This window comes from Sceloporus undulatus, chromosome 6 (genome assembly GCF_019175285.1).
Source record: "Sceloporus undulatus isolate JIND9_A2432 ecotype Alabama chromosome 6, SceUnd_v1.1, whole genome shotgun sequence".
Taxonomy (NCBI): Eukaryota; Metazoa; Chordata; class Lepidosauria; order Squamata; family Phrynosomatidae; genus Sceloporus; species Sceloporus undulatus.
In genome coordinates, this window is record NC_056527.1 from 162,301,033 (window position 1) to 162,312,071 (window position 11,039).

General features: G+C 45.8%; 2 protein-coding genes across 4 annotated transcripts in view; one reads left to right on the top strand and one right to left on the bottom strand.

The window, feature by feature from the left end:
* WDR93 (WD repeat domain 93) overlaps positions 1-11,039 on the bottom strand; it is a 33,250-nt gene that overhangs the window by 17,896 nt on the left and 4,315 nt on the right. For 2 of the 3 annotated variants that reach the window (XM_042476266.1, XM_042476265.1), the window contains exon 2: positions 494-797. In XM_042476266.1, the coding sequence (XP_042332200.1) occupies positions 494-797 (304 nt within the window). Of the gene's footprint in view, positions 1-493; positions 798-1,508; positions 1,564-11,039 lie in introns of those variants that run through there. The other variant, XM_042476267.1, reaches the window with a different exon arrangement.
* On the top strand, positions 2,333-10,362 carry PEX11A (peroxisomal biogenesis factor 11 alpha). The gene is made up of 3 exons (XM_042476272.1): positions 2,333-2,451; positions 6,725-6,840; positions 8,231-10,362. Exons 1-3 carry the CDS (start codon positions 2,396-2,398, stop codon positions 8,776-8,778), a joined length of 720 nt encoding a protein of 239 aa, XP_042332206.1. The 5' UTR covers positions 2,333-2,395; the 3' UTR covers positions 8,779-10,362.

Genomic DNA, 11,039 nt, shown 5'->3' on the forward strand with positions numbered 1-11,039 from the left:
GTGTCATTTAAACACCATACCTCCAAAGTGACCCAGAGCAGCTTTATTTTGGCCTGTCTTTATGGGCCCATAGAATCATAGCGTTGGAAGAGACCTCAAGGGCCCTGATCCAGTCCAACTCCATTCTGCCATGCAGGAACTCTCCATCAAAGCATCCCTTTTGACAGATGGCCATCCAGCTTCTGTTTAAAGACCTTTAAGGAAAGAGACTCCATTACACTCCAAGGAAGTGTGTTCCACTGTCTAACAGCCCTTACTGTCAGGAAGTGCCTCCTAATGTTGAGCTGGAATCTCTGTTCCTGGAGCTTGCATCCATTGCTCCGGGTCCTGTTCTCTGGAGCAGCAGAAAAGAAGCTTGCTCCCTCCTCAATATGACATCCCTTCAAGTATTTAAACACCTCTTAACCTTCTCTTCTCCAGTCCGAACATCCCCATCTCCTTAAGCCACACACAAGAGCCTGAGCCTGCTTTGCCCTGGAGACTATCCGAATACCTGCAACTCTTCCGAAGGATGGTAGAGCGTTGGAGCCAGGTTCTGCTGCTTGGTCTCCTGCAGCGTGTTTTCCCCTTCGATGATTTCCCAGGCGCGGTCAAAGAGGACCGTCACTATTTTGTGGACCATGCGGAGATGCTCCGGCAGAGAGTCAAGGAAGTCATCGGGGTCTTTGAGGAAGACGTCCTCCTCTTCGTCCTTCTTAATCCAGTCCTTTTCGGTGGGAGAAGGGATCTCCGGGGGCTGCTTCCGGAGGAACAAGGGCATCCTTTTATTCTCAGTAACCTTGACGCAGGAGAAAATGCTGAAAGGAAACACAGCCTGGTCACTGGTCAGGTTTTAGCGTTACATGGCCATCTTTAAAGAGGACTTAGTGATTTGCTTGCAGTCATCTTGTAGCGCCTTTGAGACTCACTAAAGGAAGACGTTGGCAGCATGCGCCTTCTTCATAGCCTTTGCTCTGCTTCCTCAGATGCACTTGGGCTTTTCTTCAGGTGCATTTGGATCTGCAAATGCATCTGAGGAAGCAGACTGAAGTCTACAAAAGCTCATGCTGCCAAGATCTTCTTTCTGTTCATCTCAAAGGTGCGACAAGATCTCCCTGCAGTCTGTACTGTTCTTTCCAAAGATAGAGCTGTGATAAGTCTGTTGTAGAGAGAGATCTTGCTGCATCTTGGAGACTAAGGGAAGAAAGACGTTGGCCGCAGGGGCTTTCCTAGACTTCAGTCTGCTCCTCAGATGCTTCTGGTGGAGAGGGAGCCAGGGGCAGATAGATAGATAGATAGATAGATAGATAGATAGATATAGGCCATATATAGGACATTCTCACACACCTATGGCACCTATAGGTCTGTCCTTGGCTCACACTCCACCAGAAGCATCTGAGGAAATAGACTCAAATCCAGGAAAGCCCCTGCTGCCAACTTCTTTCTTCCAGTGAGTCTCAAAGGTGCTCCTACATGTTACTTATTGGTTACTATTCCATCTACTACCAGGCTCCATTCATCATCCTTACAAGGCCTGAGCAGAGAGCACTGGAGCATTAAGAGTCTTTGAAGGGAGGCAGCAAAACACCCACATACTCAAACACACCTGCTACCGGAAGTTGTCACGTTGCTGTAGTAACAGGGCCGGAAGTAGAGCACGTCCAGCATTTGAGGAAAGGGGCGTGACGGCCACGCCCCCAACAAGCCTTGACTGAATGGGTTGAACAAGGGGCGTGGTAGACTTTTAACCACGCCCCGAGACCAATGAGCTGAGCAGGGGGCGTGGCAGCACTTGGCCACGCCCCCCGAAGTCGTTGCCTTATAGACTTAATAGCCCTTGGTTCCATGGGCTGACCACGCCCCCACGAGGCCTGGGCCCAATGGACTGAGAAAGAGGTATGGGAGCCGTTGTCCACGCCCCCCTCAAGCCCTCGCCCCAATGGGCTGAGCATGAGGGGCGTGGCAACCCTCAGCCACCCCCCCCAAACAACCCTTGGTCTAATGAACAGAGCGCATGGCAGCACTGAGCAGGGGGCGTGGCAACTCTTAGCCACGCCCCACGACACTTGCTCTAATGGACTGAGCAGAGGGCACGGCAGCACTTGATGAATGGACTGGATAGGAGGCGGGGCAAACCTTAGCCACGCCCTTTACGAACTCTTGGTCTAATGGACTGAGCAGGGGGCATGGCAGCACTCGTCCAATGGGCTGAGCAGGGGGCGTGGTAAACCTTAGCCACGCCCATGAACCTTTGGTCTAATGGATTGAGCAGAGGGCATGGCCACGCCCCAGGGAGCCCTCTGTCCAATGGGCTGAGCGTGGGGCGTGTCCAAGGCCTGCCACGCCCCCTGCCCAGCCAGGCAGAGTTCCAAAGTCCGCTACTGCGTGAGTTCCGGCTGGCTCTCAGCGGGGCGGGATGGAGGCGTTCGTGCGCTTCAGCAACCAGACTCAGGGTCGGGAGCGGATCTTCCGGTGAGGGCGGGCTGGGATGTATGATGAGCCTCTTCTCAGGGGGTTTCGTTGGAGGGTGTCTTCGGGGGAGGATGCCATTGCCTCCAAATGGGGCTGAGAGAGTATGGCTTGCCTTAAAAGCGAACCTTTCACTGGGTCATTTGGGCAGGTTTCTTCAAGGGGGGTATCTGTGACGTCATGTGAGGCTGAGAGAGTGTGCCTTGCCTCAGGTCGCCCTCAGAGGAACCTATCATTGGGTCTTGGCGGGTTTCTGTGCCTCCAAATGAGGCTGAGAGTGTGTGACTCGCCCTAAGGCAAACCTGTCATTGGGTCTTTTTCAAAGGTTTCTTCAATGGGGGTTGCCTTTGCCTCCAGATGAGGCTGAGAGAGCGTGACTTGCCCAGGGTCACCCAGTCAGTTTGCATAGCCGAGCCAGGATTCGAACCCTGGTCCCCAGAATCCAAACATCTACAGATCTAGAAAGTTTCCCAACTCATTGCCAGAGGCAAGTGGACGGGAGTTTCCCAACCTCTCCGCAGGGAGATGCTCAGTCATGCTCTGGAAAGCATTGGACTCAATGCTGCCTGGTTCATCTCTGGATGAGGCTGCATCCGCACTAAAGAAATAATCCACTTTGAGACCTCTTTAGCTGCCCTGGATCAGTGCTAGGGAATCCTGGGAACTGTAGTTCATTGTGATGCCAGGGCTCTCTGGCAGAGAAGGCTGAATGTCTCAGTGAACTACAGTTCCCAGAATTCCATAGCATTGAACCAGGGTAGCTAAAGTAGTGTCAGACTGGATTGTTTCCGCAGTGCAGACAAAGACAGACAAAGAGACACAGCGCCAACGGTCATGATCTACAGTGTAATAAAAAAGGTCTCTATCCGAAGGCGCATACAGTTGAAATGCTACTTGTGGAAGAGGCAAAACTAATATAGATTGGAGGTAAGCAAATGGATCTGTGTGCCTTAAACCAGGAGTGAAGGGCATATGGCCCTCCTGATGCTGCTGCTGGACTGCAATTCCCATCATTTCTCACCCTCACTAGGAATGATGGAAGCTGCAATCCTAGCTGTGTCCATTCCCCATCCCTGTCTAAAGCAATCATTGGATTCGATTCAGAACGCGGGGTTTCACCTAGTGGGAACATCCTGTTAGTAGTCCTGGTCCCTGGCTGCTCATGCTCCCATTGCTTGGCCATTGTGTCTCATGGCTTCACACATGCATGAGCATGATGCCCATCACTTTGCCACTGTTTTCAAATCACGTTCAGTGGCCTCTCAGTCAGTTGGGCCAGAAATGCAGGAATCCTAATATTATAGTTTTTTGTGGGTTTTTGGGGCTATGTGGCCATGTTCTAGATGAATTTATTCCTGACGTTTCGCCAGCGTCTGGCATCTTCAGAGAATGCTGCTTCCCTAGAAGAGAGTTTTGTGTGTGTGTGTGTGTGTGTGTGTGTGTGTGTGTGTGTGTATATATATATTGTGTGACCCTAATATTGTTTCTAATAACCAGAAGAATAAGATTGTGTACACACAAAGAAAGGGTGAGAGAGATAACTCATTGGCTGGATGCCTCTTTTTCATGCAGGAATTCCTGGAATTGCTCCCCAGCGTCTGCAAATCTTTTTGGCAATTTGCTGTTGTTTGCCTTCAAGTTTTTTCCAACTTCTGGCAACCTTAAGGCCTTGATGTTTTCTTGGCGAGATTTGTTCAGAGGAGGTTGGACTTCGCCTTCCTCTGAGGCTGAGAGAGTGTGACTTGACCAGGGTCATCCAGTGGGTTTCTATGGTCAAGTGGAGATTTGAACCCTGGTCTTCAGAGTTGTGGCCCAGTGCTCAAACCACTGCACTGTGCTGCCTCTCATACTGTTGGAAATAGCCCTGTCTGATGTTCTGGAGAGCAGTTAGCAATCTAAGGACATTTTAGCCCATGATATGTTTTGGATAACAGCTCTAGGAATAGCTTACCGTCAGCAGTACTCTGTGGACAGATGTGAATTCTAGGCCAGAACATAAAAAGGCTTGCTGCTTAGTACAATATTGTGCTGTACTATGGAAGTTACCTTATACAGTCAGTCCTCCATATCCACTGGTTTTTTTATCCACGGATTCAAGCATCCATGGCTTGAAAATAGTTTAAAACTATATAAGTTCCCAAAAGCAAACCTTCGTTTTGCCATTTTATATAAACAACAGCATTTTACTATGCCATTATATTTAATGGGACTTGAGCATCCACGGATTTTGGTATCCACAGCAGGGTCCTGGAACCAAACCCCAGCGGATGCCAAGGGACCCCTGTACTTTTATTTGCCATAGATGCAAAGTAAATGCAGTCTTTTCCTACTAGTTACCCCAGCCCTGTGTCTAGTCTCCATGGGCGAGAAGGAATCGCATGCAGCTGAATGAGTAAACTGGAAAATGGGTGGGGTGCCCAATAGAGAAACAAAGTGGGCAGTAAGTATTGAAGCATAGGTGATCATCATGAACATTTCCATAGCCTCTCCCACAAGGAGAGTCCAAGGAGTTTATCACACTGGGGCTAATTTCAGCATTAAAGAGAGACTAAAGCGCATTTAAAGCATCCTGCAAATAAAGCGAAAATGGCACATAGTTATACAAATGATTATCACACCCAGATGCGCAAATAAAGTGATATCAGAAATGCATTGTTGCTGAAATCCCAAAAGTAAAAAGATGCACGTTAATGCTTCTTTGTGACCAATTTAATGGCGGGTTTCGTGTGATGTCATGTGAAATAGTTTCACGTATTTACACGATATCCGGGATATTCGTGGGGTAAACTCCTGATCTCCTTTGTGTAGCTGTCATTGAGCCAGATCCCCAAATTATCTCCACTAGTTTTAATCTCAGTTAAAGAGCAGGCATTATGTAAAACTAAAGAGCCTGAATTGCCCATTCAGTACCAAACCCACTCCAAAATACTCGGCATTACAACAGGGATAGGTGGCAACAAGCTATTGTTGGAATATGCCTTTCTTTGTTTGCTGCTGTGGGTTTTGCAGGCAAGCGCAGTGGTGGCAGGGCATCATAAGGGCTCTGACCCTGTGCGTCTTGGTTCCACAACACTACTCCAAGCAGGCTTCTGGAGGAGTGTAGTTTACACCAAGCATAGAGAAGCACCAGACTACTGAAAGAACAGAGGCTCTTTCCTTTGCCAGCCAGAGGAGCAGGTGCAAGCTACCCAGCTAGGGCATTTAACAGGGGAAGTGCCTGAACCTGAGTAGCTTGGGAAAGTTACTTTTGGAGCCCTGCAGCTCCCCAGGTATCCCAGCCAGCATGGCACGTGAACATGTAAGCTGAGAGTTGTGATCCAAATAACTTTTCTGATCTCTCCAAGAAGCCCACTATTTCTTCTTGTGTTGGTGTCAGCTTTTGTTTGTTTGAAGTGAACAAGTGTGAGCTGGAGTGGAAGCCATTTGTGCAAATTTGAGATAACAAGGGGATATGAAAAGAGTTTTATTGTCTAGAGGTAAAATCCTCTGATGCCAGGGAGGGTATGGCAGAGCCATAGGGCATTTCAGAGTTCCCACTCCAAAGACAGAAATCTCTCATCAGAGGCTTCCTCATTGGAGTGATAGATAACCACCACCTCCATCCTTTCTCCTGATGGAAGGAGGATCAAGTGGGAGCAGATCCGGAAGCTGTGGATCAGTTGGACCCAAAGCTCTTCCCTTGATATTCCCTCATCGGAGTTTTTAAAATGCTATTGCCAATGGAAAGGGGAAATTAAAGAATTCCCAAGGCTTAAAAACAAGTTAGAAGGAGTTACTGGGGGGAGACGTTATCACTGCTATCACATCCCTTCTGTTTTGGTTTGTGCAACCCCAGCAGAACTCTGGATTTGGCAGCATCTGCAACAATAGATCTTGCCCATCCAGAAAGGTAGGATTCATCCATTGAAAAAGAAGAAAAGAAGATAAAATGAAGGCACCAAGTTCTTTGGAAATGTTGAGGACTCTTTAATTAGAAATCCTCAGTGTTGCAAACTAACATACATTTTGCAAAGGGTTACTCTTTCTCTGGAGCAACCTGTTGTAATATTTGCTTACCTGTGCATTGTGTTGCCTGAGTTGCCACCTACAATTGAGCAAGAAACTTATACAAGGCAATAGTGTAAGAAATTGCCTACTTTTTTTTAATGCAGCCTGCATAGATGTATTTTCTCTCTCTCCTCATTTGGAGAAGACACGATTCTTTTCTCCCATTGTGAACAGCCTGCCTTGCCTGCGAAATGAACAGTGTTGCTTATGTTTTTCCTCCCTTTTGCAGAGCTACTCAGTATTCATGCATGCTGCTTAGCTATATGTTAGAACACAAGCCTGGCCAAGAGCAAGTGGTCATGAAGCTCAAACGCCTGGAATCGAACATGAGTTCAGGCCGCAAATGTAAGTATTTTGCTTTCAACAGAGGTACAAAACAAGAGACTCTCAGGCCTCCTATTGCCAGGAGTGAGGGAGTGTGTAAGGGATCTGAGTTTAGCAGCAGAATGTACACACAAAAACGTGTCTCTAACAATCACCAGTGGTAGTAGTTGTTGTAATAATAATGGTACATATGTGTTAATTTCCATAGGTACCACTGGGTTAGTCTGTTGTGGCAAAAATAGAGTCTTGGAGCACTTAGATTAACAATGCACCCTCCAAGTGTCTGGGTTTGTTAGGGTCAGTCCCAGTTAATCCTCTGCCATCCCACTCTTTCAGCTGTTTTAAAAATGTCCTAGTTTCTGTTTCACCTTCCACTTTCATACTTTGCCCTCAGCTGTTGCTGCAAACTGTGTTCAAAGTGCAAAAGTAGTTTACATCCACTTGGGAGAAAAGTCACCTATAAATCAAAGAAATAACTTAAAGGGAGAGTGAGAGCAGAGCCTTGCCTCTCTCAGAAGGCTTAGGCAAAATCAAATTGTTGCAGCCGCTCCTGTCTTGTGTGTTCTTCCTCATTAATATTTTTTGCCACCTTGACCACACTGTGATGTTGCTTGGCTGTATATGTCCCAGGTTTCATGTGTGAAATGTTGGGCGGAAATATAATGTGCTAATTATAGCATAAACTTTTATGGAAGCATTTGGTGAAGTAAGGTGTAGTCTACAAAAGTTTGTCTATAGCAATAAAAGTAGGTGTGTGCATCTGTCTGCCTCCTTTCCTACCTGGCATAGCTCCAAGATCATGAAGTTATTTGAAATTTGGCATGTATAGTAAGAGGATGCTTAGGGTGCCAATTTCAGTCTTGTTGTATTTTTAATTGATTCGTTAATTGAAATCTGTCTGTAACCTGCAGTGCCACATTGAGTCACTGGGCCTCTAGGGAGGTAAGAGGTCTGCTCAAAAAAAGAAGGCATCTTCTCAAAAGAATGAAGCCTTGAGGTTTGCTCCAAATGTTTGCCGCTGGTTTTGAGAGGGGCTGTTGAGGACCAAGATGCAAAAAAACCTTCATTTTTGGTCATTCTACTCCTCCTGAACCATTACAATTCGAACTACTTTGTAAGCCAGCTGCCTGAAAAACCTTGCCTGCTCCTTTCTCCAACTCGTATATGTATTTGTGTGTTTTTTGCCTAAGGATGATTAATTCATATATGAATTAATTTGTTAGGTTTTGGTTTTGAAGTTTTGAATGGTTTTTGTTTGTGAACTGCCTTGGGTCCCTCTCTGGGGAAAACGCAGCATAGAAATAAAATTAATTAAATAAATAAATTACTTGCCTTTTTAATATTTCCAATCACTCCCATGGGGCTCTTGGCCGCCATAAACTCATCATAATAACGGTGTGCTCTTTTGCAGTGTTCCGGCTTGGCAACACGGTCCATGCCATCGTGGCAGCAAGGCAGGCCACCCAGCTGCCCGACATAATCCCCCGCTTCTGCCTGATTGCCTCCAACTTGAACCGTGCTCTCTACTTCATCTGCGACACCGTCCTGTGGGTGAAAAGCGTGGGGATCTTCTCGGATATTGACAAGAAGAAGTGGCGCAACTGGGCTACCAGGTGTTACTACTATTCCCTGATGGTGAACCTGGCTGAGGACATGTACCAGCTCTGCTGGCGCATGGAGCATATGGCACGAACGCAGAAGCCTGAGGAGGACTCCTCTCCTTGCCAACATGATGCAGATGATGGGCTGCTGCCATTTCTCCTGTTTCTCTACCTCACTCTAAGGAAGCATCCTCCTCTACTGCTTGACACAGTGAAGAACCTTTGTGATCTCTCCAGTCCATTGGACAGGCTGGGCATCTACAAGGCCAACCCTGGAATCATTGGGCTCTGTGGTCTTATCTCCTCGCTAGTAGGAATCCTCACAGTCGCCAGACCCCATCTTAAATTGAAGCATTGACTTTGGATCTTCTTTGAGGGCTTCCATTTTGCAGAAGAGCCATGTGCCTATTGAGCTTACTGAGCTTTCTTTCTCAAGCTTATTCTTTCCATTGGATTCAGTTGCTCAGAGGTAATACTGTGATGACAGGGCATTGGACATCAGTGGTCATTGATGGTGGTCACTGATGGTGGCTTGTAATAAATTGAGCAAAAACCCCTTTCAATTCTCCAGCAAAAGAAAGCAAAACTGTACAGATCTATCACTGGTTTCAAGATCAGTTCCTGAGTATAGGAATATGTGACGTGCCACTACATAGAAAATCATTGTACCTTATGTGCCTTTGGCTGCATGCGGTTTGTTAGTGCTGTTTTTCAGGTTACTCTGAAAATGAGAACACTTCTCGGTCTTTGCAAATGTTTGCCTCTGACACTGTTTTGCAAGGGGTATGTCTGTGGGTTTTTTAAAACTTGCAACACCAGATTTGACTTGAGGCAATAGTGGAACAAAAGAGAGACATTCCCTTAGGAGAGATGAAGCTTTATAAAAACTGCTTTGTCTCTAGCCATCTTTTACCCTGTTGTTGCTTCCAGTCAAAAAATATCCTTTGGGTTATATTTTTTTAAATGCAGAAGTTGTTTTGCCCTGGGTAAAGCAAGATTATCATATGGGCCATGGGCAAAGTGCATTTAGTAACATTTAGATTTTCAATCTCAAACAGGCTCTATCCAGGGAGATAAATGTTTCGAGTTACAGCTCAACATCCAAAAGCCTGCGGGTTTTTATTATCTAGTAGTGACAAAGATTCATAGTCTGGATTTTTCTCTTTTTGTCTTATTCCTTGTTTTCTACAAGAATGGACCAATATGTGCCAGGAGAGAGTGATGTGACTTACAGAGTTTAATGATCTGTGTTTGACATTGCTTGGAAAAGTTACTTTTTGGACTACAACTCTTAGAAGTCTTCCAGACAGCTACTGGCCATTACTGCAGTTTACAGTTGCATGAAAGGTACTTTTTTAAAATGAAAATGAATTAAATTACAAATACAAGTAGAGCACAAGAGCACATGCAATCCATGTTGAGACTGCAGAGCAGAGAAAGAGGCAAACCCATACATGTGAAAAGGCTTCTTGATAATTTATTAGGCATAGTTCACTCCTTGTTTACATAACTCCTGAATGCATTTGCTGCAGCGCTGCAAAATAATAAAGCATTGTTAATTTGTGGAGCTGGAGGCTTTCATGGCCTTCGACTTCAAGAAAAAAAAGAAAACCACTAAACATATTGCACAGTGGCCAAAGAAAAGCCAAATCCCCTAATAACCTTCCTGAAACAAAGTAAACTGTGCAAAGAACAAACACCCTATTATTAATATCATTCAAATATGTAAAAGGGGCAGTGTTGTCCTCATTACTTTAAAAAGAAAATCCATGGACTCCAGTTTGCTAAACCCTCAGATTGTTTATCCAGAACCCAGAGATTGGAAATAATACATTAAAAGTAACAATAATGTGTGTTTTATTTTATTTTGTAAAGGTAGGATGTGAGAGCCAGCATGGTGTAGTGGTGTGAGTATTGGACTACGACTGGAGACCAGGGTTTGATTCCCTGCTCTGCCACAAAACCCATTGGATGACCTTGGGCTATTCACACTCTCTCAGCCTCAGGGGAAGGCAGTGGCAAACCTCTGAACAAATCTTGCCAAGAAAACCCCATGATAGGCTCACCTTAGGGTCGCCATAAGTCAGAAACAACTTGAAGGCGAACAACAACAATAGGGATGGATGCAGCTTAGCCTCCTTCATTTAAAAAACAACACCTTGTCGTATAAAGGGGTTAAAAACCTGTGACCTTCCAAAGGTTGAACTACATCTCCTATCATCCCTCCTGAGCGGTGTGGCTGTCTGGGGCTGATAGAAATAGGAGTACAGCCACAGGTTCCTCATCAATATTTTTGTCATGACTAGAGACCAGGGTTCAATTCCCAGCTTGGCCATGGATCCCATTGGTGACCTTGGTCAAGCCACATGCTCTCAGCTTAAGGCGAAAGCAGTGGCAAACCTCCTCTGCACAAATAATGCCAGGAAAACCTCGTGATAGTGTCACCATAAGTTGGAAATGACTTGAAGGCACATAACATACATTTTGGGCTACACCTGTAGATAAGCCCTGCCTTCCATATGTATTGTACTACAACTCTTATCATCCAGAATAGCCAAAACCAGAAGGCTGGTATAGGCAACAGCTCTAAATCTGTTTCACAAAACTAAAGTCTTGCTC

What these genes read in the sequence shown, in the direction of transcription:
- PEX11A (XM_042476272.1), top strand. Translation starts at nt 2,396, where the DNA reads ATGGAGGCGTTCGTGCGCTTCAGCAACCAGACTCAGGGTCGGGAGCGG. An exon ending in GGTCGGGAGCGGATCTTCCG is followed by an intron (nt 2,452 to 6,724) that starts GTGAGGGCGGGC and finishes TCCCTTTTGCAG; the next exon opens with AGCTACTCAGTATTCATGCA. An exon ending in CATGAGTTCAGGCCGCAAAT is followed by an intron (nt 6,841 to 8,230) that starts GTAAGTATTTTG and finishes GCTCTTTTGCAG; the next exon opens with TGTTCCGGCTTGGCAACACG.